Consider the following 25,870-nt stretch of genomic DNA (forward strand, 5'->3'; position numbering starts at 1 on the left):
TTCTTTTTACAAGTTAATAGCTGATGTAAACGTTGGACATTTTAGATACATTTATCTGTTCATTTTCAACAATATAGTTAGTTATAATCGCTTAACATAACTTATTTTCTTTCCAATTATACTACAATCTCAGTCTCCACATTTATTTATAATCGACGTTCGAATGATATTAACACCTAAACAATGTGATACTGATAATATCAATTTAATAAAATGACAGAGTTAAAAAATGGTTAAAAGATTTTTTTTTTAACTTTAAAAATATATTAGTAAGTATAAGGACTTATGAGGAAAATGCAATAAAAATATTCGATTTTTCCGAGCATTCTGATATCTCCTCTTAAGTCCTTTATGCAATGTTGCATGCATGTATTATGTTATTAAATTAACTCTTTTTGTCTAAGGGGTACGAAATCCCAATCCAAATTTCATGAAACTTTGTTGTCCATCTAGAAATGTCTCCAAAATATGGGGCTGGGTCATTTTCATTACATCCAGATCTTCAAACAAGTTTCTAAAGAGTAAAAAATTAATTATATTTTTCATTCGGAATATTTTTATGTTTTTTTGTTGTTTTATTTTTATTATTTTGGAATTGACATTTTGACGCATTTCGGATGAGATTTGGAATATTTTCCGTCTCAACGCTAGCCACATGAACCTAAAAGAAGCTTTCAGCAAAAATCCTCTTATTTGCTTGAAAAACTTACAAACTGCGAAATACTAAGACTTCGCTGATAAAGTCATTGCTAGCCACATGAACCTAAAAGAAGCTTTCAGCAAAAATCCTCTTATTTGCTTGAAAAACTTACAAACTGCGAAATACTAAGACTTCGCTGATAAAGTCATTGCTGTTACAATCTCCAAATTTCTCTGTCCAAGAAAACTGAGGACAACACCAAATAATAATGCTGAACTACCAATGAAGAATTTTGCAAAATTTTTATACAAATTATTGTCTTAATTAGCGCTGAAAATTGAAATACCAATAAAAAATTATTAGAATCCTCAACAAACCCCCAAATACTATGATCAAACAAAAATTATTGCAAAAACTTTGAAAAACTCGTGATAAAGCTATGCAAATGTCAATGCATAATGCTGTGTAAGGAAAAGAAAATTACTAGATTGTTTATGTAAGAAAACTGTGAAAAACTCATTTAAAAATTGTTTTAAAATCCGTGAAACAATGTTGAAAATATCCGGCGATCCAGTGTTGACTTCAGCGTTGATTGCGGATCGTCTCCGGAGTTAACACCGGAGTCGACTCCAATGTAATTCGGAGTTAAATCCGTCGTAATTCACAGTCAATTTCGAGGTGATTCTGAGACAAATCTGAAGTCGACTCCTGGTTTTATTCGGAGTTAAATCCGGTTTTTCATATTCGGAATCGGAGTGGATTCATGAATCCCTGCCGGAGTTCCCATTACTAGTCTACAGACACGACAGAACCTACACAAAATCCCACCAAAAATTTGTTAGTATGATTTTTAATCGACCATTGTGGGTTTGTTTCCATTAACCCTGTTTGTTTAAGATTAGTCAACGACATGCATATTAAACATTCACTCTCATTCCCTTCGTCCACTCCACGGTTTATATGGATTGAAAACTTCCCTTCTTGCCGAAGGTCAAGCGGATGGGGTGAACAGCAACGCATGTGGAAATCAACACCAAAACAAACGTCAAACACAGCCCATTACAACCCTCTAAAACGGTGTAGCTTTTACACTTCCGCCAACCGTCATCGCCGTCATCGAAGAAGGGCCGATGGGAAGAAATGCACCGCTTGCACAATGATGCAGTTTTTGGAGTTTGCCTTTTGTCCGTACCGTGGGTGAAGAAGGGCATGGACGCGACGCATGGAGTGTTCCATTTCACTTCACGTATTTTCATTGCAGTTGCGGATAGGTTTGCAATACAGAGGGAACGAGAAGGAACTAGGAAACACAGACACCACAGACACAATACGACTGCATTTCCTCGTTCACCAAAAGGGCTCACGAATGTGAATTTTTCTTTTGCCTTTCTTTGCCACATTCTCTTTTGTGGCTCCCCCGATTTTGCTCCCTCTTTGTTTAACGGTTAACTTCTCTTCTGGAGGGATGGAAGTACCACAAACACACGCACAAACACAGAAAATAAGGTGTGCTGAAAGAGATTTAGCATTTCTTGCCCGTCGGTTGCCCGAAACTGCACTCCGGCGGCAGTCGAGGAGGAGGGCATTTCACTGCGGCACTGGGCACACTTAAGCTGCACTTTTCCCTGTGTTCCTTTCCGTTTACACGGTTCGAAAATTTGTTCCGTCCATTCGGTACGGTGGGATTTTCTTCTGCAACCGCGAATGCAACAAACAACTCCCATCCTTCCATCTTCGAGCGTGCTTGGCGCAAAAGCTGCTGCTGCTGCTGCCGCATGCCGTTGGAAGGGGATTCTGCATCTGAAGTGCATTTTCTGTCTGTTCCTTCCCAAGCCGCCGCCCCTCCCATCGCCATTCCCATCGGTAAGTGTGAGAGAGCATTCGACTATTTGGGCTTATGTGGTTCCGTAATCGGAGGGAGAGAAAGTTTTTGTTACCCGGCCATCCCCATCGTTCCCTTGCGCCCCCGGGCGCTCCAATCTTCCCAATCCCTAGCGTAGTTTGCAAGTGCAATTGCGCGAGTGCACGACATTGCCTTGCCGCTCAATGTCGATGTACTCGCAACAGTTACCATTTTGTCGCTTGGCAGCCCCAAGTTTTAATTTGGCATTTTCGGAAGCGTCCACTTGTCCCACTCGGAAGCCCACCAAGTTTTCCAACCCCAAACACCTGGAACCTGAAGCTAAGGGCGCGCAAGTACGCGCAGGGTACGGCAAAGGGCGATACACAGTTCCGTTTTCCGGACCCGTCCAAACACCTAAACCGTGACCGGAAGCGTATCCCTTCCATCGTGCTTCGGGCGTTGGGTTGCAATCGCGTTGCGTCTCCGGGGGTGTGTGTTTTTGCGGCAAAAGTGCATACACACCCTTAACCCTCGCTCTATCCCCGCTCTTTCAAAAGCGGTTCGTCCCAAAAGGCGGAAGGAAAGTGATAGTGCGCGGTGGTGGTACATTGCGACTGGAAGGAGAAACAGCAACAAAGCCGAGGAAGAAGCAAAGCACACACACACACACACAAGAAACAAACGCCGGTTGCAGTTGCACGCTTTTCCGGATTGCATTTGCTTACCTTTCGCTTTTATTTTCCACCCGGGCAGTCGGTAGTTTTCTCTTATCGGTGTTACAAGCAGTGTTACACAGTGCTCCCTTCCCGTAAAGGGGAGCAGACAGAAGAGAGCAAAACCAAAAAAAAAAGCACGCTGCGAAACCGTATTCGGGTGTTTGGATGCAACCGATGCATGTGCAGTTTAGTGCGTTTGGGCCAGTGTCGCACGTACGGCAGGTTCGATCGGTACACGAAACAGTTAAATCAAAAGTTAAGCAATAACACGCTCGTCGTCGAGAAGTGTTTCGGCCGCGTTATAACGCACAATCGTTTCGTGCTGTGTTTTGTAAAGTTTACGTACGGTGATTAGCGTTCGATAAGTGAAGGTGCCGCCGAACAAGCTTTAACGCATCGGTTCGAATTGAAAGCTTCAAGTGAAAGTGTTCTTGGACGACGGTTGAGCGAAACAAGCGGTTAAAATCTCTATCAAAAAGCAAGCAACGCAGCTTTATTATGCAAACGCCATGCAGTGCAACGTACAGCAAAGTCTAACGAGTAAATATGCCTTTTATACATCGTTAATGTTGGTTTTTGTATGCTGGTGATGTTTATTATAAGAAATATTATATTCGTGAAGTTGTCCTAAGTGGTGGTGATGGTGTTTTAAAAATATTTAGTGCTTGTGGTGCTGGTCACAACGGTGCGACTTTATTTGTAAATTAGTGTACACGGCGTATGCGTAAGTCGAAGATTTAGGGGTAGTGAGGGTGATCTTCATACGGCAGGTCCAGTACCAAATCTCATTTGGAGCATCTCCCACATTATTTATTTGTCCCAACTACAGACATCTCAATACTATTATAATGAGGATAAAGCGTCTTTTAATCGTTGTATTTCAATATTCATTATGCGGAAAGGTTCTTTTGCATATAATCAACTATGAAAGGTTCTGTTCTAAGTGCAGAATAATTTTCACATCAACCTGGTAGCACAACAAATAATAAATACATTAAAATAGAGGGGTTTCGAGTACATCTGGCAAGGGCAATTTTCTTTTCTGGATTACTTTCATGTTAAATTAGATTATTCTGATATTTATCTTGGAATACATTGCACTTTCTGAATTACATTCTCACGAAACCCCTTTCGTTCTTGTCGAACAATAATGTATCGGAGAAAATCTTAAATCCTTTCCAATTGTAAAAGATTTCTAGTCTGATACGCTAATGTTTTTTTGTAATTGTGTGAACAGTATCAATTTCAACTTGCAAAGGTAAAAAAATCGGGAATCAACCTTCCCATATTGTAATTGTAATTGGTTTATTGATCAACCGACTGCAGGGCCCTCTCGATATCACAGCAACAGATATACATGCAACTTTACAGCTCTGAAGACGACACACGCAGTACATTAATGTGGTTGACAAATGCCGATGTCGACGTTCCAGGCTCGAACAAGCCGCAGATCTCGTCGAAGTTCCGGCACATGAGCAGGAACGGGCCGGATGATCCAAACGCATTTCGTCGATCATCTACCGCGAACAAGAACCGCACGCATAGGGCATGGGCATAAACGTATTGATTGATTGTAGTAGTAGTGTAGTAGACTCTATGTGACCATTTAATAGCCCCGCCTGGTGTTAAATACCCTCTCCTCGAGGGGCATTAGTCCTCACAGCAAACAGCTCGTCCTATAATCCAGGTGGTGATTCCAGGAGCTCAGAGCAAAGCATGTAAACTTTCGTCTGGATGGACTCAATGCGTTCAAATTTACCCCCAACCTGAGAACTTAGTAATAACAAACATAATACAAGATTTTGAAGTGTTTCTTTTGCACTTCATGTTGCAAAGAAATATGAAAAGGAAGATGTAAATTCATTCCGCCTTTATCAATCTTTTGCGGGCAAAGTTTACAAATTCAAACATGACATGATGCGTCTTTCGACAATTTTTGAGCAGCAAGTGGGTTGAATTTGCATCGTCAGACATTGAATTTTGACCGAAAAAACATATTCAATTCCAATTTTACAATTTCAACTCGAAAACCCTGTAGGCTGCTTGTTCTAGCAGTACAAGTTCCATTTATAATTAGCTTCTACTGTACTCTATCATTTTGGTGACCATTTCGTGATCACAATAAATGCTAAACAAAACAGATTGCCGTAATATTTCACACACTTACTTGAGCCCAGTACCCATAACAGGCGATTAGACTAGGAAGAGAACTACGATAGCATCACCCTTAAACGCTTTGCACCCTTTCTTTCACTCCTTTCACTAATGTTTGCCAAATTGATACGAGCGAACATGAGCGTGTGTGCGGGCGATCCACCCCTTTGTTGCATGCCGGTTAGTTCACGACGAGGGGCGACCCAATGGAGTCGAAGATCTCAGGGAAATGAAATGTAACCTCAACAAGCAAAAGTGGGAAACAACAAAAAAAAACTATCCTCCTTTCCATACCAGCTGCCGTGTTACTGATGTTGACTACCTTGCGTGTCACCCGATTAAAAGGAAGGAACACACAGCCGAATAAAAGTGCAACCAGGAACTGCACGTGGTGCAGTCAGTTTGTTGCGTTCCCCCAATACACTCGTTACCGTTGTGAAATGTGGACGTGAAAAAATGACTCTCCACCCGTGACGCTCCTCTAGTGGTCTGAATAGTTGGAACGGGTCGGATGGCCGCTTATCGTAGCATAATGTTCCACGCGCTTCACTACGGGCGCCTGTTATGCTTGCCGCCCATACTGCAACACCCACGGTGCAAGGTGTCGTGCTGTACCGGTGAAGTAATGGCACCACAACAAAGCTGCCCGCGGTTGTACTTTTACAGTAAATGGCGCACTACTGCGTTGTGCCTGGGTGCAATTTCTTTTCGCAATTTATGATACCTCCGGCGGCCATTCCCAAGTGTTTTGCGGAAATCGTGGCGCTTGGGTTCTTTGAACTCTCCTGCCTGTGATATCGTGACACATTTCTTTCCCTTCCACTGCTGTTGCACATTTTTTTGCAACGCGGAAGTGTACCATGCGTTCGACATAGCTGGAAAAAGGTGCTTTTCGAGTGGACGCTGATGAGGAATGGGAATGGGTTATGAAGGGGTCAGGGAATGTTTGATGGTTCGGGTTACAGTTGAACAACGCACGTGAGAGGAGAAATGTGACTACTTGTGGCTTTGACATAGGTTACAATTTAGAAACATTTATCAATTCGCGTGCCTTTTCATCGCCATTTGCGTAGAAGGAATGAAGTAATGTAACGATTTACGGGGGGCAAAGATGGTGCAATTACTAGATGCTTTTCATGCTTAACTCAGGATCAGGAATCTACCTTTGCCGTTTGAACCTTTTGTAAAATGTGTTAGATTTTGTACTGAGCTTTCTTGAGTGAGCCTCAAATTTGCAAGTTTAACAGTAAAGCAAGCATTGCTTAGAAATCCCGGAAATTCTTCAAGTTTACCACTTGCATTTGAAAACTCTGTAAATCTGATTAAATTAACAGAATAAAATTGGATTAAGTGATATCTTATACTTCTTGATACTTATACTTATACATCATTTATACCAACGTAGAACAATCGAGTTAAAGTAGAACCATTTCTAGATGACGTTTATGTCAGTCGAAAAACCTTAGTACAGAATCCTTTTGACCCATTCCATCCGAGTATATGAAATTGCGTGAAAATATTCCATTTTATTTAATCTGTATTTGATAAATTAAATGGTCCAACTTGTTTGTTTTTAATTATATCAGATGATTTAATAATGCCTTTAGTGCCTGGAACATTTCATGGGATAATCTGAATTATTAAAGTAAATTAGTTGTTGTAATATTTAAAGTTGAGACAAAATCTAGACAAAAAAGTGAGTATCCAAAAATTTTAAAAACTTTTTTAACGGATTCTTTATCGATCAAATTTGAAACTAAACTATAATATGTTTGAACCAAATTTGAAGAAAACGAAAAACTTCAACGTTTTGTTTAGAAGAAGTGGATTTTTGTTCTTCAGATCTCTCGACTTCTGAAGATGTCTTGATCTGAAGTCTTGAAGATATCTGATTGTCTTGAATAATTAATTTCATTTCATTGTGAATGTCCCCAATTTTGGAACATTACTCGAAGAACTGATTTCTAATTTAATTACTGAGGATTTCTAATTTAATAAATAATTAATAATTGATTCGGAAATGGCGGCAAGTTTAGCAATTAAACTTAAATTTCTTGTTTTAAAAAGATTTATAATTATACGTTCTTTAAATAAGGATCGTTTTGGTTTCAATTTTATAGTATTTTAAATATAATATTCACTAGGCGATCTTTTTTCCTTCCAAACCTACACACATTAAACCGTCATAATCGTGCTGTACGAAATTGTACCAAAATTGCTTCATTCTACCACAATGACTCAATATCAAATATATTACACACCTCGGGGCGGCGAACGTTAGTTCCAGCACACCATTAGACCGGTGCAGATTTCGCCAACATCCGTGTAAAGTGTGGTGCTGCATGCCAGTGCCCTTTGCGTCGCGAAACCATCACCACCGTGCACATGCCGATTTTGAAAGTGTCCTCCCAACCTGCATCCCCCCTATACCATTAGGGCCCTTTTTTCCACCCTCTGTAAAAGGAAAAGTTCAAACAGCGTACCACAATTCCGGCGCTGGGTGCATCGAGAGGCGGAAGTAAAAATTTGCATCATAAGGTAACGCAGCGTGGTCTATGGACGCTGCCACTCCGTCCGGGGCCCTTTTCTCTTGGCATTTGGTTTCGATTTATTTACAATTTTCTTCTCTCCGCCGTTTGAAGTGTGGAGTCCGAGAGGGAGCAAACCGACCCATTTACCGCACAAAAGGAGTGTACCAAGGGCCTGGGGTGAAATGCAAGCCGTTGTTGCCATATGTGTACTGTGTTCCCGCTCTCCAAGATAGGGTTAGTTCTTCCGCATGGCACATGGCAGGGGATGCATAATCGATTCGTCGTGTGGGCGCTATGCAATTATGGTTGCGCTTTCTGTTTGCGAATACACGGTACATGTACGGGCGGGGTACTCTATGCGTGTTGGGAGTAAAATAGTTGCCACTATCACACACCACTTCAAGGCAGGCACTCGACCCGACAGAAAAAATAAATGTGCTGCTAGGAAATGGTATAGTTTGACCTCGTCTATTTCTAACACTCACTTTATTGTATCGCTATCCTTCCAGCCGTTCGGTATGGTCGCGTGCCGAAAAAGTCACGTGAAGCGGGAAGCTGCAGTGAGGAGAACATGAGCATATGTGTCAACTCGACGACTCCTTCGGTGACACAGCTGAACGGAGCGCTCGGGCACGGTCACACGAACAACGGGAACGGAATGCCCACCACCACCACGACGATCAGCAACAGTAGCAGCAACGGTAGCTGCAACACCGCCATCAGCAACAGCACGCCAAACGCCATGTCCACCAACAGCTGCACCGAGATCAGCACGTCTACGACGATCCTGCCCGATTCGCTGACGTTCACACCACCGGAACTGTCCGTGTACGATATCATCCAGTGCATTGCGCAGGCACACCGTGGCCACTGTACCTACACGAGCGAGCTGGTCAAGGACCAGAACCGGATATCGCTGCTCAGCTGCACCGAGAAACATAACGTAAGTGGTCTGAAGTAGTACTGGGTGAATGTGATTCAGATTCTTGAATCTGAATGAATCCTTGAACTGAATGATGGAAGCTGAATCTCTATATTAATCCGCAAAGATTCAGGAATCGTCCAAGATTTATTATCCTCCAGGGGCTTGTCCGTTAGGCAGCAGAGGGATGGTGCCCTCTCGTCACGACACTGACGATTCATGAATCTTTTGGGAGTCGTTTCCTGATTTGAGTGACTCCTCTCTTAACTCTTCATTAACGTTTCAAAAATAACTTATTTCGAATGGTGATGCAAAGCAGTCTATGTTAGATTTGAGTTCAACTTTCTTGGGTTGGGTCCTAGACAAAACTGTCAATTTGCTTTAGCCTCGAAATTAATTATGTCCTCCAAGGTTTGCCCAAAAACATTCTGTTCGTCACATGCAACAGTCATTAGGAGGGGGGTTGACAATCTTCAAGAAAAGATCATTTTCAGAACGAAAAGGTCATCAAGGAATTTCTTTTCCTAGAACCTTCTTCTATTTGTGACACATTTCTCCGGTACGGTAAAGGAATACCCCTTGATGAGCGTTGTCTTACTAATGGCGTAAGGTATTGGATTTACTCTCTTAAGCTCTTAAGCTTTGTCACCGTTAATTTAAGATAGAACCATCAATCGCTTCTATTAGGAGATTACCTGGAGGTGTCTAAAAGATAAAGATTCGACTGTTTCGACTTACACTTGCACAACAAAGCTAATTTTGTGTTCATGTTATGTCCGATACATCGCCACTATTTGCCCAATTGTCTCAAAATACAGGAATAAAAAAAGTCCACGTTGCATCGATTTTCACATAAGATTTGATGCTGATCTCTACAGTCTGTCGGATTTCGAGAAAAAGACTTCTGTTTGACACTCTGGCCTTTCTCCAGATACTTCTCCTACCTGAAAAATATATGTCACCCCAACTATATCCTGAGAACTCTGTGTGACTCCTGCAGTTCCAACTGTTATCGTAGCGACTATAACAAATGAACTGATAACATTAGAAAATGAAGCAATTTTCGGTAACTCACTACATGGCAAAGAACTTGTATAAAAATCACAAATATCAGTCCAATTTTTAAATGTGATGTGATTGCGGTATTCTGCGGTGTATGTTAGTACTATTGACTAATGATCGTTCTCTTGCCTTTTTCAGCCACTCGAATCACTCGAAGATCAGCGGATTTGGTTGTGGCAGCAGTACGCAATGCGCATGACACCGGCCGTACAGCGGATTGTCGAGTTTGCCAAACGGGTACCGGGATTCGGTGAGTTTCTGCAGGACGACCAGCTGATCCTGATCAAGCTCGGATTCTTCGAGGTGTGGTTAACACACGTTGCTCGCTCGACAAACGATTCTACGCTAACGTTTGACGATGGCGTGTACATTACGCGACAGCAGCTAGAAGCGATCTACGATGTAAGTGCAAAAAAGTACGATCCAATTAAACCCACATCATTAATCGTTTTCATTAATCTTTTCATCCAGCCGGAGTACGCCAACGCACTGTTCAACTTTACCACCGGTCTCAATAGTTGCTGCCTGAGCGATACCGAGATTGGACTGTATTCCGCGCTCATCCTACTCTCGGACCGACCCGGGCTGGTCGAGACGAAACTGATTCTCAAAACCCGCGAATGTATTGCGGAAGCGCTGCGAGTACAAATCACACGTTCGCGGGCAAACAATGGCATCAGTGCGCTGCAGATAATGCCCGCCCTGGAAGCGAGAGTGCACGAGCTGCGAATGCTGGGCGAGAAACATTCCGCGCACCTGGAATGGTTCCGGACGAACTGGAACACCGTACGATTGCCGCCCCTGTTTGCGGAAATCTTCGATGTGCCCAAGTGCGAGGAAGATCTGCAGTGAGCGGGTCACTACCACTATACCGATCCCAGTTTGCACATGAGTGAAACGTTGAGTGACACAAAACTATCGCCACAAGAGGCAATGATGAATGCTGTAACGTAACGTGATTGTACTAAGGTACCGAATATTCCGTAGGAAAAACAAACCCCCATTTATCAGTGACATCATACACATCAGATTAGCAAAATGGAAGACGAAGCGTACGTTCGCATAATAGGCATATACCGTTACTATTGGACACATATCACGAATATTGATGTGAATTTTTCAAACCCATTACCACTTACTCGCAGCATCAACTAGATAAGACCATTTTTTTCGGTTAAAACAACAATACAAAGGTCCAGGCAGGGTTGTGGTGTTAGTTGAAGCAAAAGCAATAGTGGAGTGGTCTGTTTGGGGGTTGTTCGTTCCCTGCCAATCCCACAAGCTGACCGCTGAATATGTCTGATAAGCTATGTACCATGACACGATAATGGCAATAAGTAGCGAAAGGCCCACCACGGCTGGCTAACCACAAAACTGATCGGCTTTTTTGTGCGGTGATAGCAAACAAGCACGATAGGAATTTAAGATAAAAACAAGACTAACAGAGTTACATCTTACCAGCAGATAATAAGTAAGCAAGTAGTGGCCATTACATAGGCTATCGTTCGTGCTCTCCTTCTTCACAAATATCTCGATGTGTGCGTGTATGTGCTGCCCGTTTGGGTCAACTGTTGTTCTCATCCTTCCTTCCAGAGTTGTGACAAATGGAGCTGTACTCGAGCAATATATCATAGCAGTAGTGAACTGTAGCCACAATTTCCCCCCTCCTGTGTGGAATAGAACTTAGATGAGCATAATAGCATTAGCGTTTAACATATTTTACCGCGGTAGGAGAGCAGTAAGAAACAATCATCGACACCTTCGGCAGACGGAAGAAGGAAGTGTAATAGGCAAATTGAGACTATTTAAATTATAAGTGAACAAACTGGTGCTGTAATTTTTACGATACTAATTTTAAGCCATATAGATCCTTTTTTCTCTGTAGGTAGGAGGATCAAAGAACTCTACTCTTCCGATAGCGTTCGATTCTTTCTCTCTTCGATGCGATCGAACAAGAACTCGCTTCTTGAAAAAGAATAGCGTTTAATTTTTAACTGTGCTTATCATCATGCTGAATAGTTTCACGATCGTTAATCATTGTACAGCCCCATCGAGTACAATCGATTTTACCACTGGCCGATGTTTGATTGAGACAGAGAGAGAGAGAGAAACAGAGAAAAAAAAGAAGCGTAGATAAAACAATTTCAAACTTCGCTTTTACTTAGACGTATAGTATGGGTTGTTGTTGCTTCCCTTTCGGTGTTGTTAAACGATATGTTAAAGTGAAAATATTTTCCCCATTTTCCTTTTTATATACACACACAAGAGAATCGTTTCTGCGAGAGTGCGAAAATGCCGCAAAACTGTACGCGTAACATTCACTCTATTTATCTATTGTTATTTGCTATATCGTTGTGCGTTGTGCGACTCACTGCTCGTACAAAATCGCACCCTTTTACACGTATTGAAGAAGCAAAACACAAGACTCCCTGTGGGACAGAAAGTGAGACTACGATTTAGCTATATTGAAATAATGAACGTATACATCTATACACGTATACATATTTTTGTTACGCATATTGTTGCCTTTTGATTAGCGTTAGTGTCCTTTTTAGCCAATTTGATCCCCATCCTTCTAATAATGCCCTCTACGTGACGGCAAACTATTGCGCGCACCATGGTGCTGTATGGAAATGATGTTAGGAAACGACACTTTACCACCCCCCACCCTGCTGCTCTGTGCTATCCGGGTTCGAAGGATTTAGGTTGCGGATAGGTCCATGTGCGTCCATGTGTTGCGTTCCGTGCTTTTGTTAAGTTTTGTTTACCGCACATTTTCCCTTTTACGTTATGCAATGTGTGCATGTAACGGTTTATTTTGAGGAGCAGCGCACTTCGGAACTGACTGGATAGGGGAGTGTGTATAACAGGGATGGCCATTTCGTTGTGTAAGCGTTTAGTAGGGAGGTCACGGAATAAAGCTGGCATGGCACGGTGCTACGGTAATACGATACGATGGAGAAACGTGAATAAAAATGGAAATGTTTTAGAGTTAAACCGTTTCAATACACTCAACAGTTAAGAACAACATTTATTTACCACTCTTGACACGGTTTGGATAATATAATGATATTAGCACGTTGTACTATTCTTGACAGTAAGTACGGTAACAATTGGTATTTTTTAAGGGATGGAAGTACAAACCGATGATTCACTTTTCTAATCCCTCGGTTCGGGATAGAACTGTGTCAATGCGAGCACCACCTTGTCGGCAAGTTCTTGCGTACTGGCACACAGCACCCGACGGGACATAAGATCCAGTGGACCACCGGCAGGATCCAAACAGACGCCTCCCGCTTCCCGCACCAGCAAATCTCCCGCCGCAATGTCCCAGGCGTGAATGCCAAACTCGTAATTAAAGTCTGCCCCACCGAGTGCCACCATAGCCATGTTGAGTGCCGCCGAACCAAGACTACGCAATCTGTGGAAAGAAAAATATTACAGAAAAACATCAAATCGGTCACGGCCTTCGAATTCTCTTACCCATGAATCTGTCGCACAAGCTTTCCAATGTTCTCTAGGACAACGCGTGTTTTTTCCTCTTCCCGGGATGTTCCAAATTCCGTTGTTGCAAGGGCCCGTTCGAACGCCGTTTCGCCGGACACACGGATTGGGTTGCCGTTCAAAAATGCACCCTTGTCACGGCGGGCCGTAAATTTCTGGCCAACGATCGGATTGTAAATGATGGCAATTTCCGCCACCTTCTCCACCAGCAGTGCGATGGAAATGCACGAATGTGGAAAACTGTGCACAAAGTTCATCGTTCCGTCCACGGGATCGATAATCCAGGTAGGTGCATCGGTCAGTTCGGCCTTCTTCCCTTCGCTCGTTTCTTCCTCGCCGATAAACCTACAAACGGGTGGAATTTCATTCGAAATAACCATTCGAATCGATTCGCCCTCCTGCGCTTACTTATGGTCAGGATAGTTCGCCGTGATTCCTTCCATCAGCATGCGCTCCACTTGTTGGTCGGTTTCGGTCAGCAGATCGATATTGCTCGACTTTTCTACCACGCGTTTCCGCTGGGAGTTTCTGGCAGCGATTAGCTGTAGGGAGGGTTACAAAACCAATCAATATTACCTCACAATAGAAGCAGAAGTGACTCGAGGATGATGAAACTTACGCTTCCAGCAGTTTCCACCAATCCGAGAACATGTTCGTAACATTCGTCCAAGTTAAGAGCCATTTTTGTGTGGAGCGCAATAGCACCAGGTTCAAATTTCACACCCAAAGCTCAATCAATTAGAAGACTACTACCACCCCTAGCTGCTGTTATTGTTTACCGTTCGCGTGCTTTAAACCAACTGAACCGCACATTAACGCAGCCCTCTTGCACGACTGGTCTGGACGGATTGGTTCGGGTATCTCACTCGTTGCTTTTTCACGTTTTCTATGCTTCTAAATATGCGCCCGCAATCGCTGCTCGTAATCTTTTATCACGAGTGGAACCGTTTTGTTGGTAAACAGCTCGTCAAGATGACAGCTTTGATGACGGCCAGTGGTGTATAAACAACAAGCTGTTATACAAATGACACATCCCTTTGTATTACTTGATTTTGGAAGACAAAAAAAAGTATTTTCATTAGACTACATACTAAAAGGTATTTTTCGATGCAATTTATGGTGACTTCTAGTATAAGATATTTTTTTTATAACTAAAATTATGCTCGTGAAATGTTAGTTTGACACTCCTGCAACTGTGTGCATAAAATGCGGGAATTGGCAACTGTCATACGAACGGACCGTTGCGTAAATTTAAAATTCGTAATGCATTATTCGTTTTTCGATAGCAAATTGAGCTTAAAATTTGTTTTCTGCTACCATATACACACGAAAGATTAGATAGTGTATTCTTTTAACGATCCCATTCACTGTAAATCATTCTAACTCAGAAGAAGGGGTGGTTGTGGTTCGAACCACGATAAGCAATCTTCATATGCTTAAGATCCTCACAGGAAATTAGGTTTCAATCAAAAATGTTTCTATTCATACACACCTAGAAAGCCTAGTGCGTGATATAAAGACCCGACACTTTCAATATGATTGCATCGATGAACCACGTTCAGAACGATTGCAGTTATGGAGAGAATTAGGAAAAAGCAGCATTACTTTTCATTTTGCATAACATTGATATGTTCCGGTAGTATATTTATTCCAGTATCGTTTCATTCAGTACAGTTATTTGAGATGGTTTTATTGTTGTAGTTAATTTGCCATATCTGGAATGAGCACTACACCCTTCAAGTTGTATATAGACTCACGAGAACGAACAGCATGCAAATACGGATGCCCATGTGAATGGGCATGTAGGTACATTAAAATTATTAAACGGACAACCATGCACACGCCGCTGCACTACTGTTGCATTATGCTCCGTGCCCACTATCAAAAGTATTACAAATAGTCACACCGCAAAAAAGGGGAACAGCTGTGGTAAGGGCCACTGCATGGGAGCCACCTACTTTCCCTTCCCCGGGTAAATGGGGTGTTGGTGTAGGCACGCTACATGATATGTATCGTTGTTTGGGCGATTGATAAGAATTGGGGGCTGTGGACTGGTGTTCTAATCGCACCCCGCTTAGTTTAATGGCTCTGGAGAAAATGTGCGCAAGTCCAACAGAAACCTTTTGCTTTCCATCCTTTCTCTCTATCCCTCTTTATCGGTCTAGAGAGAAACACAATTTTCCCATCCAGATAACAACACAGAGGACCACCGGTTTGTGGCCCTCATGAATAGATATATAGCGCTACGAGTTTTAACAGTTGATAAACTTCTAGTACAATGCTGTGGATGCATAGATTTCATTAATTCTACAAATGGTTTTAGTTTTCCTCCACGCTGGGAAATTCCTAGCAGAGGGGGAAAATGATATGTGTTGATTTAGTTTCTGTTTTCCTTTTTTCTGGGGCGTCCGTAGGGTGATCAGTTGGCATGCACCCCGCACCAGACACTTGCGGTAGCTCAATGGAATCGTCATCGAATCTGTGGCTGAGATGTGGTTAACACGTGGGAAGAGCATGGGTACAGCAATGATGGTGTATGGTTTTCGGTTTCAAGTGTATAGGTACGTGCCATAGACAAGCGTTGTGAGTGTTTATTTGTGGTAAAACTTATAAGCGAAAAATAAAAGCAGTGAAAATAATAAAATATGATTAACTGAATATCCATGATGTTACTATTCCCGCATTGCGTACGTACAGTAATGGCGGTAGTAATTACACACTGGGAAAGGAAGAAATGCTACCATCTTATGATGACGTACGTGTATGGGGAATGGTGAGGGATCCGGAAAGGGAGATGTTCTTGTGTGACTGTGTGTGTGTGTTTTCGTTCACTTCCTCACTAACTCATAGTATGCTTCGCATTCTAATCCACGCTGGCCTATTTTGTCTATCACACCCCCTAAAACATCGCTCTGCGACATTTCCTAACCCTTCTCTAAATAGCTTTTCTGATAACACTTGCTACTCTCACTCTCTCCTCTACATTTTTCCCTTTGTTCTCGTTGTCGAAGTAGTGTAAACACTTCTTGTGAGGTTGGTGTAATCGATGCAACAATTAATTTAAATGTGAAGCCTTTTGCTTTTCCACTTTTTTTTTGAGATTACCGGCAAACGAGAAGCGGCAGATAGTTCCACCCAGCACATAGGAGCACCCAGCGGGCTCTAGCAACATTTAATACTAAACAAAGATAGCCTTAAATTTGTTAGAATGCAATAACAGCTACTTAAAGTATGTTTCATCCAATCAGATTAACAACAGGCCAATCCAACCTTCTTCCAACCCACCAGGCATCACTTAAAGCTACAGCACTGAAATCCTTACACTCTTCCACCGGTGGGAAGGATTTTTCCAGCTTCGTTCGTTTCGATACCTTTGCGCGGTAAATTCGAGCTACTGCATGGTATGGTATGCATGGTAGTTCCTGCACCATGTTGTTTGTTTTCCTTCCAGCCAAATTTGCACGAATTCTCGAATTCAGGATGCCTATCGCTAAGGCTCTGCTTTTTTACTGTCTTTTTCCCCCGATTTGTTCCCCGATGTCCAGCATTAATTTTCGATATGCGTATGCGTATGTTGTATTAGCGTATTTGTGTCCCTCTCGGTTGGTAATGTGCGGGCAGGTTATGGTACAGAAGAAAAGCCGACAGAATCTTATCCTTTCCAGTGAGATACCTGAAACAATCGGTGTGAGTTCCATCCCCAGCGAAACTCGGCACTCTTTCGCTTAGAGCTACAGCATCATCGAGGATGATAACCTCGACGGTCTGCAACGAACAGTGCCTTCGAAGCCGTTTAGTTTGTAGGCCGATTTGCAAACAACTGCTCAATGATCGCCTCATCGGCCAAGGTAGACGTATCACCCACATCACGATCATTGATTGCCACCTTGCGCAGTACTCGTCGCATGATCTTGCCGGAGCGTGTTTTCGGCAGTCCCGGCGCATGCTGAATGACGTCTGGCTGTGCAAACGGCCCAATACGTTCCCGCACCAGCACCTTTAGCTCGCTGATGAGCGTTTTATCGAACGTTTCGTTCTGGTTGGGTGTGATGAAACAGTACAAACATTCACCCTTGACTGGATGAGGCCGAGAAACGACAGCCGCTTCCGATACACGTTTATGCTCGGTCAACACCGATTCCACCTCCGAGGTGGACATCAGATGTCCAGACACGTTCAGCATGTCGTCCACACGGCCAGTTACCCAGTAATATCCATCCGCGTCACGACGAGCACCTGTAGGGAAAGGCAGTACAATCAATAACTACTTCTTAATACAACGTGCCTCATGTCTATCACTTACCATCACCCGTGCAATAATAACCATTAAACTTGGAAAAGTATGTCGACTCATAGCGAGGATGGTTGTTGAACAGCGTGCGCATCATTCCCGGCCAAGGTTGTGAGAACACGAGATAGCCTTCGCCTTCACCCTTGATTTCTGTGCCACTTTCGTCCAGCAGTGTTGGTTTTACGCCAAAGAACGGGAACGACTGTAATGTCCAGATGAGCATTGCAATTAACTGCTACTGATATACTTCAGGCACTAAGATAATACATACGGCAGAGCCAGGCTTCATTGGAGTTGCTCCTGGAAGTGGCGTGATGACATGTCCACCAGTTTCCGTCTGCCAGAAGGTATCCACGATCGAGCAACGCTCCTTACCGATCACGCGATAGTACCAAAGCCACGCTTCCGGATTGATCGGTTCACCGACACTTCCAAGAACTCTGTAATCACGAAGAACACAGGACATTTTGTTATGTCTCAGCATCGCTTGATATTAATCATATTCCTCTTTACCTTAAGGTGGAAAGATCATGTTTCAATACCGGCTCGTCACCAAACTTCATCAGCGAACGAATGGCGGTTGGTGCAGTGTAGAACTGTGTCACCTTATACTTGTCGATGATCTCCCAGTAACGATCGGTGTCCGGGAAGAATGGTGTACCTTCAAACATGACCGAGGTGGCACCATTTGCCAATGGACCGTACAGAACGTACGTGTGCCCGGTAATCCAACCAATGTCAGCTGTGCACCAGTAAATGTCGAGCGGTTTGTAGTCGAACACGATCTTAAACGTGGTCGCCGCGTACAGCAGATAGCCGGCCGTGGTATGCAGTACACCCTTCGGTTTTCCAGTGGAGCCGCTAGTGTACAGCATAAACAGTGGATCCTCCGCCGACATCCACTCGGGGTAGCATGCCGGTTCGGCATCTTCCATCTCCTGATGCCACCAGAAATCACGTCCATCCCTCCAGGGAGTCTGCAATACAGAGGAGATCAATGTAGTTCGCTCTTGGTTTGGTTTGGTCTACACATCTCTGCTACCTACATCAAACGAACCGTCCCAATCTTCCTTGCCCGGCGTAACACGGTTTATGTGTGACACTACGATACAGGTCTGCACATGATGACCGAGCTCTTCCGCCTTGTCCATTGCAATATCACAGATTTCCTTCAGCTGAAGGATTTTCTCACCGCGCCAGGCTCCATCGGCAGTGATCAACACCTTGGCCTGACAATCGTGCATTCGCTCCGCCAACGAATCAGACGAGAAGCCGGCAAACTGGAAGTAATGGCAAAATAGAAAGGAATCGTATCAGATAGTTGAGCGATTATTCATTTTTTGTTGTTCCGTTGCCGTGCCCGGCTGTTTCGCGTTCTTACCACAATCGAGTGAACGGCACCGATTCTCGCGCACGCTAGCATGGCAACCGGGAGTTCCATGGTCATGGGCATGTAGATCGACACCCGGTCACCCTTCTGTACGCCGTGACTCTTCAGCACGTTCGCGAAACGGCACACCTCCTCCAGCATCTTCCTGTACGTCAGCCGGCTATAGTCATCCGGGTGGTTTCCTTCCCTAGAGAAACGAGGTCACGGAGAAAGTCACGGTGAAAAGCACATCAGTACACCACGCAGACACACACTGCAACTATGATAAGAAGTTTCGAAACCAGTTCAAACTGGCCGTGTTGAGGGGGGGCTTTTGTTCGAACTACCCTAGAGGTCGATCAGTGGCTGAACTTTGATAATTTGCACACTTTAAATGTGTGAAAACTTGGAACCGTGTAACCGGAGATATTCTACGTCCCGCTGACCTTGCTACAAATCTCGATCGATCAACAACATCAGCGATCGGGAAGGATGCGGTGCAGAAGAGGGTGGACTGGGTATTGTTAGACATGCCTTGCCAACGTCAATCATTTCCGTGTGGTTTTCGTTACAAAACCCAACGGCGGGAGTTTTGTTTTGTTTCCCCTTTCAAAAAGTTGAGTGTTATGTTGTATTGCCTCTAACTTTTAGTTTATGCAAAAACCGCATCGAACGGACGGAAAGAGAGGTGTTTGACGTCAACGACACTATTGTCCAGGCGCGATATACTGAACAAAGCCGAAGTAAGTGCACATACTTCGTACTCGCGTAACGCGTAACTGGGATATCTATTGGAATACTCCCATCTGAATAGTAGTCAGTTTAGCATGCAGTGGACATGCCTTCAGACAAGATTTTATCACGAAATTGAATTTGTAAGTCGTGAGAAGAACAATTTAGCATATTTATAACATTTCCATTCAAACCTAAACTTTATTTCACCCAGCGCCATCCACAAAAATATTATTCTACCAGGTGAGATGATGCAGAAGAAGGTTTATAAATCTGAATGAATCTTTGAATTGGAGGATGGAATTTGCATCTGTACATCAAAGTTTAATTGGAGGATTAATAAATCTTTTGAGAGTCGATTTCTGATTTAAATGACTGGCTCACTAAAGGTTTATATGAAAGACTTTTCGCTAAGGATTCATTAATCAACAACAACAATTAAACTCTATTGGATCCAAATCACAAGTACGTAATTCGCATTAGTTTGGAGACATCTCCTTCTCGGAACAATGAAAGAGCACGTTATCCTAGTACTACTAACTAGGCAGTAGAATTCCTTCAATTTGTCCAGACAAGGATGGGATTCGGTACCGGTCCGGTGTCATGTGAAGACCGGCGCCAATACCACTAAACCACAGTCGTGCCACTCAGTAGTGCGTTTATTACGTGCCATAAAAGAAAGCCATAATCACACCACTCTTTCAAGTTCGCATCCATTGCGATTTGGCTGTAATCTACGTGGGTCAAGCTGATGGTCAGGCAAGGTTGAACAAGGCAATTGGTAACAGTCTCCTTTGTACAACAGCAACAAAAAAAGAACTCCCCCCCCCCCCTTCGAACGGCTCACTGATTCCAGATGCCATGTCGTATGATTTAACAATTAATAGAAAATGCACAGATAACATAGTGTTTGGATCGCGGATTGGAGGAAGGAAAAAACCACGGAAAAGAAGATGACAAAAAATTGCACAAATTGACCATAATCACGTAATCACGTTCGGGCATGCGAAGGTAAAATAGCGGTTCCGTTCGGTAGCACCCAACTCCATCATATCGTGCGAAGGTATTGCGAGGTATTGCTCGATTACACCGACTGGAATAAATAACTTCCCATTCGAAAAAAACCCAACCTGCTTGGATGAGGTTCGAAAGGCGATGAAAATTTCATTCTAAAATGTTTACACCTAAACAACACCGTAACGACACGTGTATACGCGCTTGTGTGTACTTTTGTTTTTTTGGTAAAAAGCTTTCGCAAAAGCTCTTACTTTCCTGTCGAGGAAGTGGGTTCCATTAATTAAAAAAGCAATTTTAAAAATACATCTTCCGTGTAATGGTTTTTTTTTTAAAGTAAACAGACGCGCCATTTCGTGGAGCAGCCCAACCCCAACCTGCAACTACATTAAGTCGAGTGACAACGAAGCATCGTGGCACTTGGTTTTGAAATGCTGAGTGTGTACTTCTACCATTATCATTCTTCTAACATTCGCGGTCACGTGCTTGATTCGCGTTTTGCGCGTTCTCCTCCGCGTTTGAAGGAGAGAAGTGCTTGATGTTTTGCCGATGGCATTCAAGCGTTACCATACCTACATCTGTGTGGCGCATGACCTTGTTTGGTCTGAATGTGTGCTTTTTTTTTTGTTTGTTCTTTTCGGCTTCGTTCCCTATGCCATATTCCTACTTGTATAAGAAATGTTTTTTAACCTTCTCGCAAAGTTTGAATTTTATGTACGTGTGAGGAACGTGAGATGGTTGTTTACGGGAAGCTTCATCAGTAGGTATAATTCTCCGGCCCAGCAAGAGGCCCGTAGCAAATTAACTTCACACGATCAGCAAACAAACATCACACAGGTGACGCAAATAGTGGAGCACGGGCGTCGATAAAAAAAAACCTCCACTTTTTATGCGAATTTTGAAGCTTTACGTAACTGCGAATAAACATTGAGCGTGGCTAATAGACGACCAGCAGCACAGCAAACGAATGCAATAAACGTCAATGTCTCATAAAATCTTCACTCGGTACACTCGACGTCCGCGACAGACGCTCATAATCGGCCTGTTAACGAATGTGTACCGATTGTCTACTTTCACGCTGCCAAATGGGTGGGGGATGCTATCGATCGTTGTTGTATTTACGTTAACAATCAGCTCCATCTGGTAGATTTCGTGTATTAGTGCGCATTTAAGCGCACTAGCTACTGAACGATTCCCCGATAAGGGGAGTTCTCAAAAGCTTATGAGTGATGGAGTGGCATTGAAGAGACAGATTAAATTGGAAATGAGCTAGAATATTCGGGACAGATCGGTGGTATATTGGTAGCGGAGTCGCTCTTCACACGACAGACTCTGTATAAAATCCCACCAGGATTTCTATCTATATCCCCCATACCCCGCAGGACTTTTACTATTCAATTGCGGGTGTGTAAACTAAATCAAAGAAAGCTTACAAATACAAAACTTAGGAGGTCCTTTCTATTAAAAAAAAACCTCTTGAGGTTTGTTGTTGCCGACAGAGAAGAGGTGATAGAATTTATGCTTGAGCGTCCTTCTCTCTATTCCACCTGTTGATCGTACAGATAATCTCGTATAAAATATAGTTATGTGTAAAATCGTGTTCATTCGATGGCCCTCGAACAATAATGCACGTGTGCCGTGTGTTGTTCCTGTGTTGTCTTGGTTTTTTCTTCTTCCACAACCAAGAACGCATAACTTGCGGCGTGTTCATAACAAGCTACACCTTGCCATTGCTGCTATCTTGTTCTGGTTGGTTGGTACATTTTGAAGGATGCAATTTGCCATTCTTTACACAACCGACGGGAGGGGGATAGAAGTGACCCTGCAAAGCTTGCCGACCTCAATGAACTGGCGCAACAGAACGAAGAAAAAGTAACCCTCCAAGTTAAAGATTCTGTGAATGTAAAACAGAAGTCTATTTTTAACCATTAGCCTTCAGTTTCCATGTTGTCTGGATAGGGGGATTTTTTTTGTTGTTGTTATATATCTGGACACCACAAATCTGGACCAGAATGAAGGGTACCGCTTTGGCGATTGCTTTTAGAATGTCCGGAAGCTCTCGGTTTACCCTACACGAGGAAACATGTCGAGCACACAGTTCATATAGGCGGCAGTGGTACAGTCGGTTGGTTCCCAAGTAATGGTCCTACGTAGATATAGCAACCGACCAGGCCGGTGTATGTCTTTGACTTGAACTTTCGCTTCCACGGGGTTTTGTCCACCGCTGCAGCAGTTCAATCGAAGGCACCTCCACCTTCAGGTGGAGCGCGTTGGTTGGCGCGGTACGGATCGGCACGGTATCACGCTTAACCTCAACGTGCGGAGGAGAGCGAATTAAATCGACCTGAATTAACACCGCGTTCCTTCCATTATTCATTCGGCGCTCTCGTAACCGAACGTGCGGTCAATCCGCCTCGAACACGGGTAGGCCCATTCGGTTCGATAACTTCACCGTGTTCGCAAGTGGCAATTCCTGCGGAAGTTCGAACCTACGCAAATGGTAACTCCAGTTGAGTGTGGTACCAATTATCGAACGTACGCATCGTCCAAACAAACGATACTACACTTGCTGTGTGCGTAATCCGCCAATAGTTTTTTTTTCTCGCTCTGTATTTGCTCCCCCGAAAATTCTCAAAGAACTCGCGGGGCCCTGGAACACAACAAACGAGTGAAAAAAAATCGATGAATCAAATTGACGTAAGCCTGCAGGTGTTCTTTCGTCCCATGCAACGGGGCTGTGGATTCTTCTTGCGGTTTGGTCTAACCTCACGGATCCGACCTTCGAATTTGCTTTCCCTTCTGTCTTCCTTCTGCGTGGTTCCGTTCGGGTGTTCCGATCCCCACACCGTGTGGCGCATCCTTCACAAACTTCCCGAAGGACTCGAAACAAAGCATCTCCACGCGTTCTTCTCGCTCTATCCGCTTCGCTCTTCAAACGCACTAAAGTGAGACAGAGACATCTCGCTCGCCTACTACCAACTGCATGCTATGCACGGATTACAACCCAAGTTGGCTGCGAGTTACATAATCTTGCAAGGACGAACGATTCCAACCGTTATCCCGTACATATGACTCATTCGCGGAACCATTTTCTTACCAGTAGTAGGCAACGGTGTCACCGAGACCATTCTTTACATTTCGATCCAGCAAATTGTAGCAAATGTTCGTCGACGCACCCTCCATCCACTTGACGTAGATGGGCCCTTTCGAGATGTCGAAGTTGTAGGAGAAGAAGTTCTTCGGATCGTACGGTGTTTCCCAGTGAAATTGCTTGGCCACGTTCGCCCAGAACTGGGCCGGATTTTCCAACGACTGCTGGTAGAACTCCTGGTACTGCTGCATGCTGTTGATGTACGCCTTGCTGGCGACATCCGCATGTGGATTGAACACCTTTTCCGGTTCCGATGGCATGGTTACGGTCGCAGGGTCACTGGTTCGAACTTCGACTCTAGAACAAACACACACACACGCACACACTCGATGTGTTCAACACTATTCTAGCGACGAGTAGGGTTGGTTAGGTTGCTAAAACACTTGCTTGTTGTCCGCGGTGGATCTTGGAGGTGTCCTCACCTAAGGGAACGGTACGGACTGACTGCGACACCTTGACAGTTTCGGGGTTCGTTTCACACAGACGACTGACCGCGTTGTTGCAAAAATTCGTACCGTACGCAGAGAGAATTTTCCACTTTTCCACTCACACACATCGAAGTAGCACCGTTTGTTATGCACACAAACTCACACACGATAGACACAGACCTGGGTGAGGGAAAGGTGAAAGGTACGGCACACACAATACAGGCAAGCCACACAACGTTGTTTTCGTTCGATACAGCGCGCATATGATTTCTGTCACTGTTGAGAGGTTAGTAGCTTTCTGTTGTTGTCGTTATTGCTTTACTCCATACTCTCGCGCTCACGAAAATGGTGCGTAATTTTCACCCAAAACGAAAACCAAAAACACACACAGCAAACAAAGCGAGTGCTATTATTTCACTAAGCCCACCACGTGGAGGGGGTTCACTTCTCGCGCTGGTATCACTTCTGCTACGCCGCCCTTCGCACACGATTGTTTGGAAGGACCAAAACACCACACGCGCACACGATTTTTCGTACCGGCAGCTGGCACGAAGCGAACGGTTTGAGCTGCTTACAATGAATGAGCGTTACCATGCGGCGCACTGAGAGCGTTATACGGAAATCGCAACAGACCGCGGTAACGCATACACTCGCACGCGTCCACATCGCGTGTTTGATTGCGTGCGTTCTAGGGAGAAGTGTTTTGTCGCGCTCTTTCGCATGCGCTTTATCTAAACGCGCTCCCCTAGGGCCATCTGCCATCCCTTTCGCCCGAACGGGGGATGCGCGTGGTTTGTTTATCGTTGGCACGCGCTGTCTTTTCCCTTGTGCTTCCATAGCTTCCGTCGGTTTATTCGTACCGAACGAGATGTTTTCGACAGAAGAAAAGGAAGCTGCAGTCAATCGGATGAGCTGTAGATTTCACGCACAAGAAATCTGTTTTTTTTTCAAACGATGCAACAGGTCCTACTTTGTGGGAAGATAATAGTGCATGTACGGTGCGTAATTGTGAGTTATTATTGCGTTGCCGATAGCAACATACCAGATCCACCTGTGTCAGCGTTCTCGCGCAACAGCGTAATCGTGGTTCGATTGTTTGCCCTCGTGCGCCGAAAGCAATCGCACCAGAGATAACACAATTCGTTGTTTTATTTTTCCTTCCTTCCTGTCTTTGGTTGTCATTGTTTCCATTCGGATGTCGCCGTACCGTATCTGCCTTTACGTGGCTTTCCCTTCGCAACATTACTCACCGGCTTGCGACGTGTGTGTTTCGTAGGCGCGACCTCCGAGGGCAACGGCCAACGTAGTACTTCGTCAGCGGGCTGGATTTCGTCAAAATTCGGTCAAGTTGCATAGTGCCCTCCGTGTTACTGGCTTAAGCCGTCTGAGTAGGGCGATTTTTTAACTGTTCGCAGCACAATTTCGCCAGCATGGAGTACAAGTGTACTCCCCTGCCGGTACTGGGGACGAAGAATTAATCATAAAATAGCATTTGGCAATGTTAAGTTCTGGC

At 44.0% G+C, this 25,870-nt stretch overlaps 3 protein-coding genes across 4 annotated transcripts in view; 1 reads left to right on the forward strand and 2 right to left on the reverse strand.

The window, feature by feature from the left end:
• The window catches only part of LOC128305881 (ecdysone-induced protein 78C), a 36,993-nt gene extending 24,116 nt beyond the window's left edge, over positions 1-12,877 (forward strand). The window contains exons 4-6 of the mRNA XM_053043511.1: positions 8,394-8,827; positions 10,007-10,270; positions 10,340-12,877. Of these exons, the coding sequence (XP_052899471.1) occupies positions 8,394-8,827; positions 10,007-10,270; positions 10,340-10,720 (1,079 nt within the window). The 3' untranslated portion in view covers positions 10,721-12,877. The remainder of the gene's footprint in view (positions 1-8,393; positions 8,828-10,006; positions 10,271-10,339) is intronic.
• A 16-nt stretch (positions 12,878-12,893) lies between these two features.
• LOC128305882 (inositol monophosphatase 1) lies at positions 12,894-14,214 on the reverse strand. The gene is made up of 4 exons (XM_053043512.1): positions 13,992-14,214; positions 13,781-13,914; positions 13,352-13,717; positions 12,894-13,289 (listed from the first exon to the last, which is right to left on the reverse strand). The coding sequence occupies exons 1-4, from the start codon at positions 14,052-14,054 to the stop codon at positions 13,028-13,030; spliced, it is 825 nt and encodes a 274-aa protein (XP_052899472.1). The 5' UTR covers positions 14,055-14,214; the 3' UTR covers positions 12,894-13,027.
• A 779-nt stretch (positions 14,215-14,993) lies between these two features.
• Positions 14,994-24,920, reverse strand: LOC128301953 (acetyl-coenzyme A synthetase). 2 transcript variants are annotated; one of them, XM_053038638.1, is made up of 7 exons: positions 23,876-24,920; positions 19,045-19,240; positions 18,721-18,943; positions 18,177-18,672; positions 17,935-18,103; positions 17,676-17,865; positions 14,994-17,608 (listed from the first exon to the last, which is right to left on the reverse strand). In XM_053038638.1, exons 1-7 carry the CDS (start codon positions 24,187-24,189, stop codon positions 17,166-17,168), a joined length of 2,031 nt encoding a protein of 676 aa, XP_052894598.1. In that variant the 5' UTR covers positions 24,190-24,920; the 3' UTR covers positions 14,994-17,165. The 2 variants fall into 2 exon arrangements, with proteins under 2 accessions (XP_052894598.1, XP_052894599.1); XM_053038639.1 differs by having other exon boundaries at positions 18,177-18,640; positions 18,710-18,943.
• Positions 24,921-25,870: the final 950 nt, after the last annotated feature.

The sequence above is a fragment of the Anopheles moucheti genome, chromosome 3 (genome assembly GCF_943734755.1).
Source record: "Anopheles moucheti chromosome 3, idAnoMoucSN_F20_07, whole genome shotgun sequence".
Lineage (NCBI taxonomy): Eukaryota > Metazoa > Arthropoda > Insecta > Diptera > Culicidae > Anopheles > Anopheles moucheti.

What these genes read in the sequence shown, in the direction of transcription:
- LOC128305882 (XM_053043512.1), bottom strand. Translation starts at nt 14,054, where the DNA reads ATGGCTCTTAACTTGGACGAATGTTACGAACATGTTCTCGGATTGGTG. An exon ending in GCGAACTATCCTGACCATAA is followed by an intron (nt 13,718 to 13,780) that starts GTAAGCGCAGGA and finishes ACCCGTTTGTAG; the next exon opens with GTTTATCGGCGAGGAAGAAA. An exon ending in CTTGTGCGACAGATTCATGG is followed by an intron (nt 13,290 to 13,351) that starts GTAAGAGAATTC and finishes TTCTTTCCACAG; the next exon opens with ATTGCGTAGTCTTGGTTCGG.
- LOC128301953 (XM_053038638.1), bottom strand. Translation starts at nt 24,189, where the DNA reads ATGCCATCGGAACCGGAAAAGGTGTTCAATCCACATGCGGATGTCGCC. An exon ending in GGGCAAGGAAGATTGGGACG is followed by an intron (nt 18,673 to 18,720) that starts GTTCGTTTGATG and finishes AACCAAACCAAG; the next exon opens with AGCGAACTACATTGATCTCC. An exon ending in CAATGAAGCCTGGCTCTGCC is followed by an intron (nt 17,866 to 17,934) that starts GTATGTATTATC and finishes TGGACATTACAG; the next exon opens with TCGTTCCCGTTCTTTGGCGT.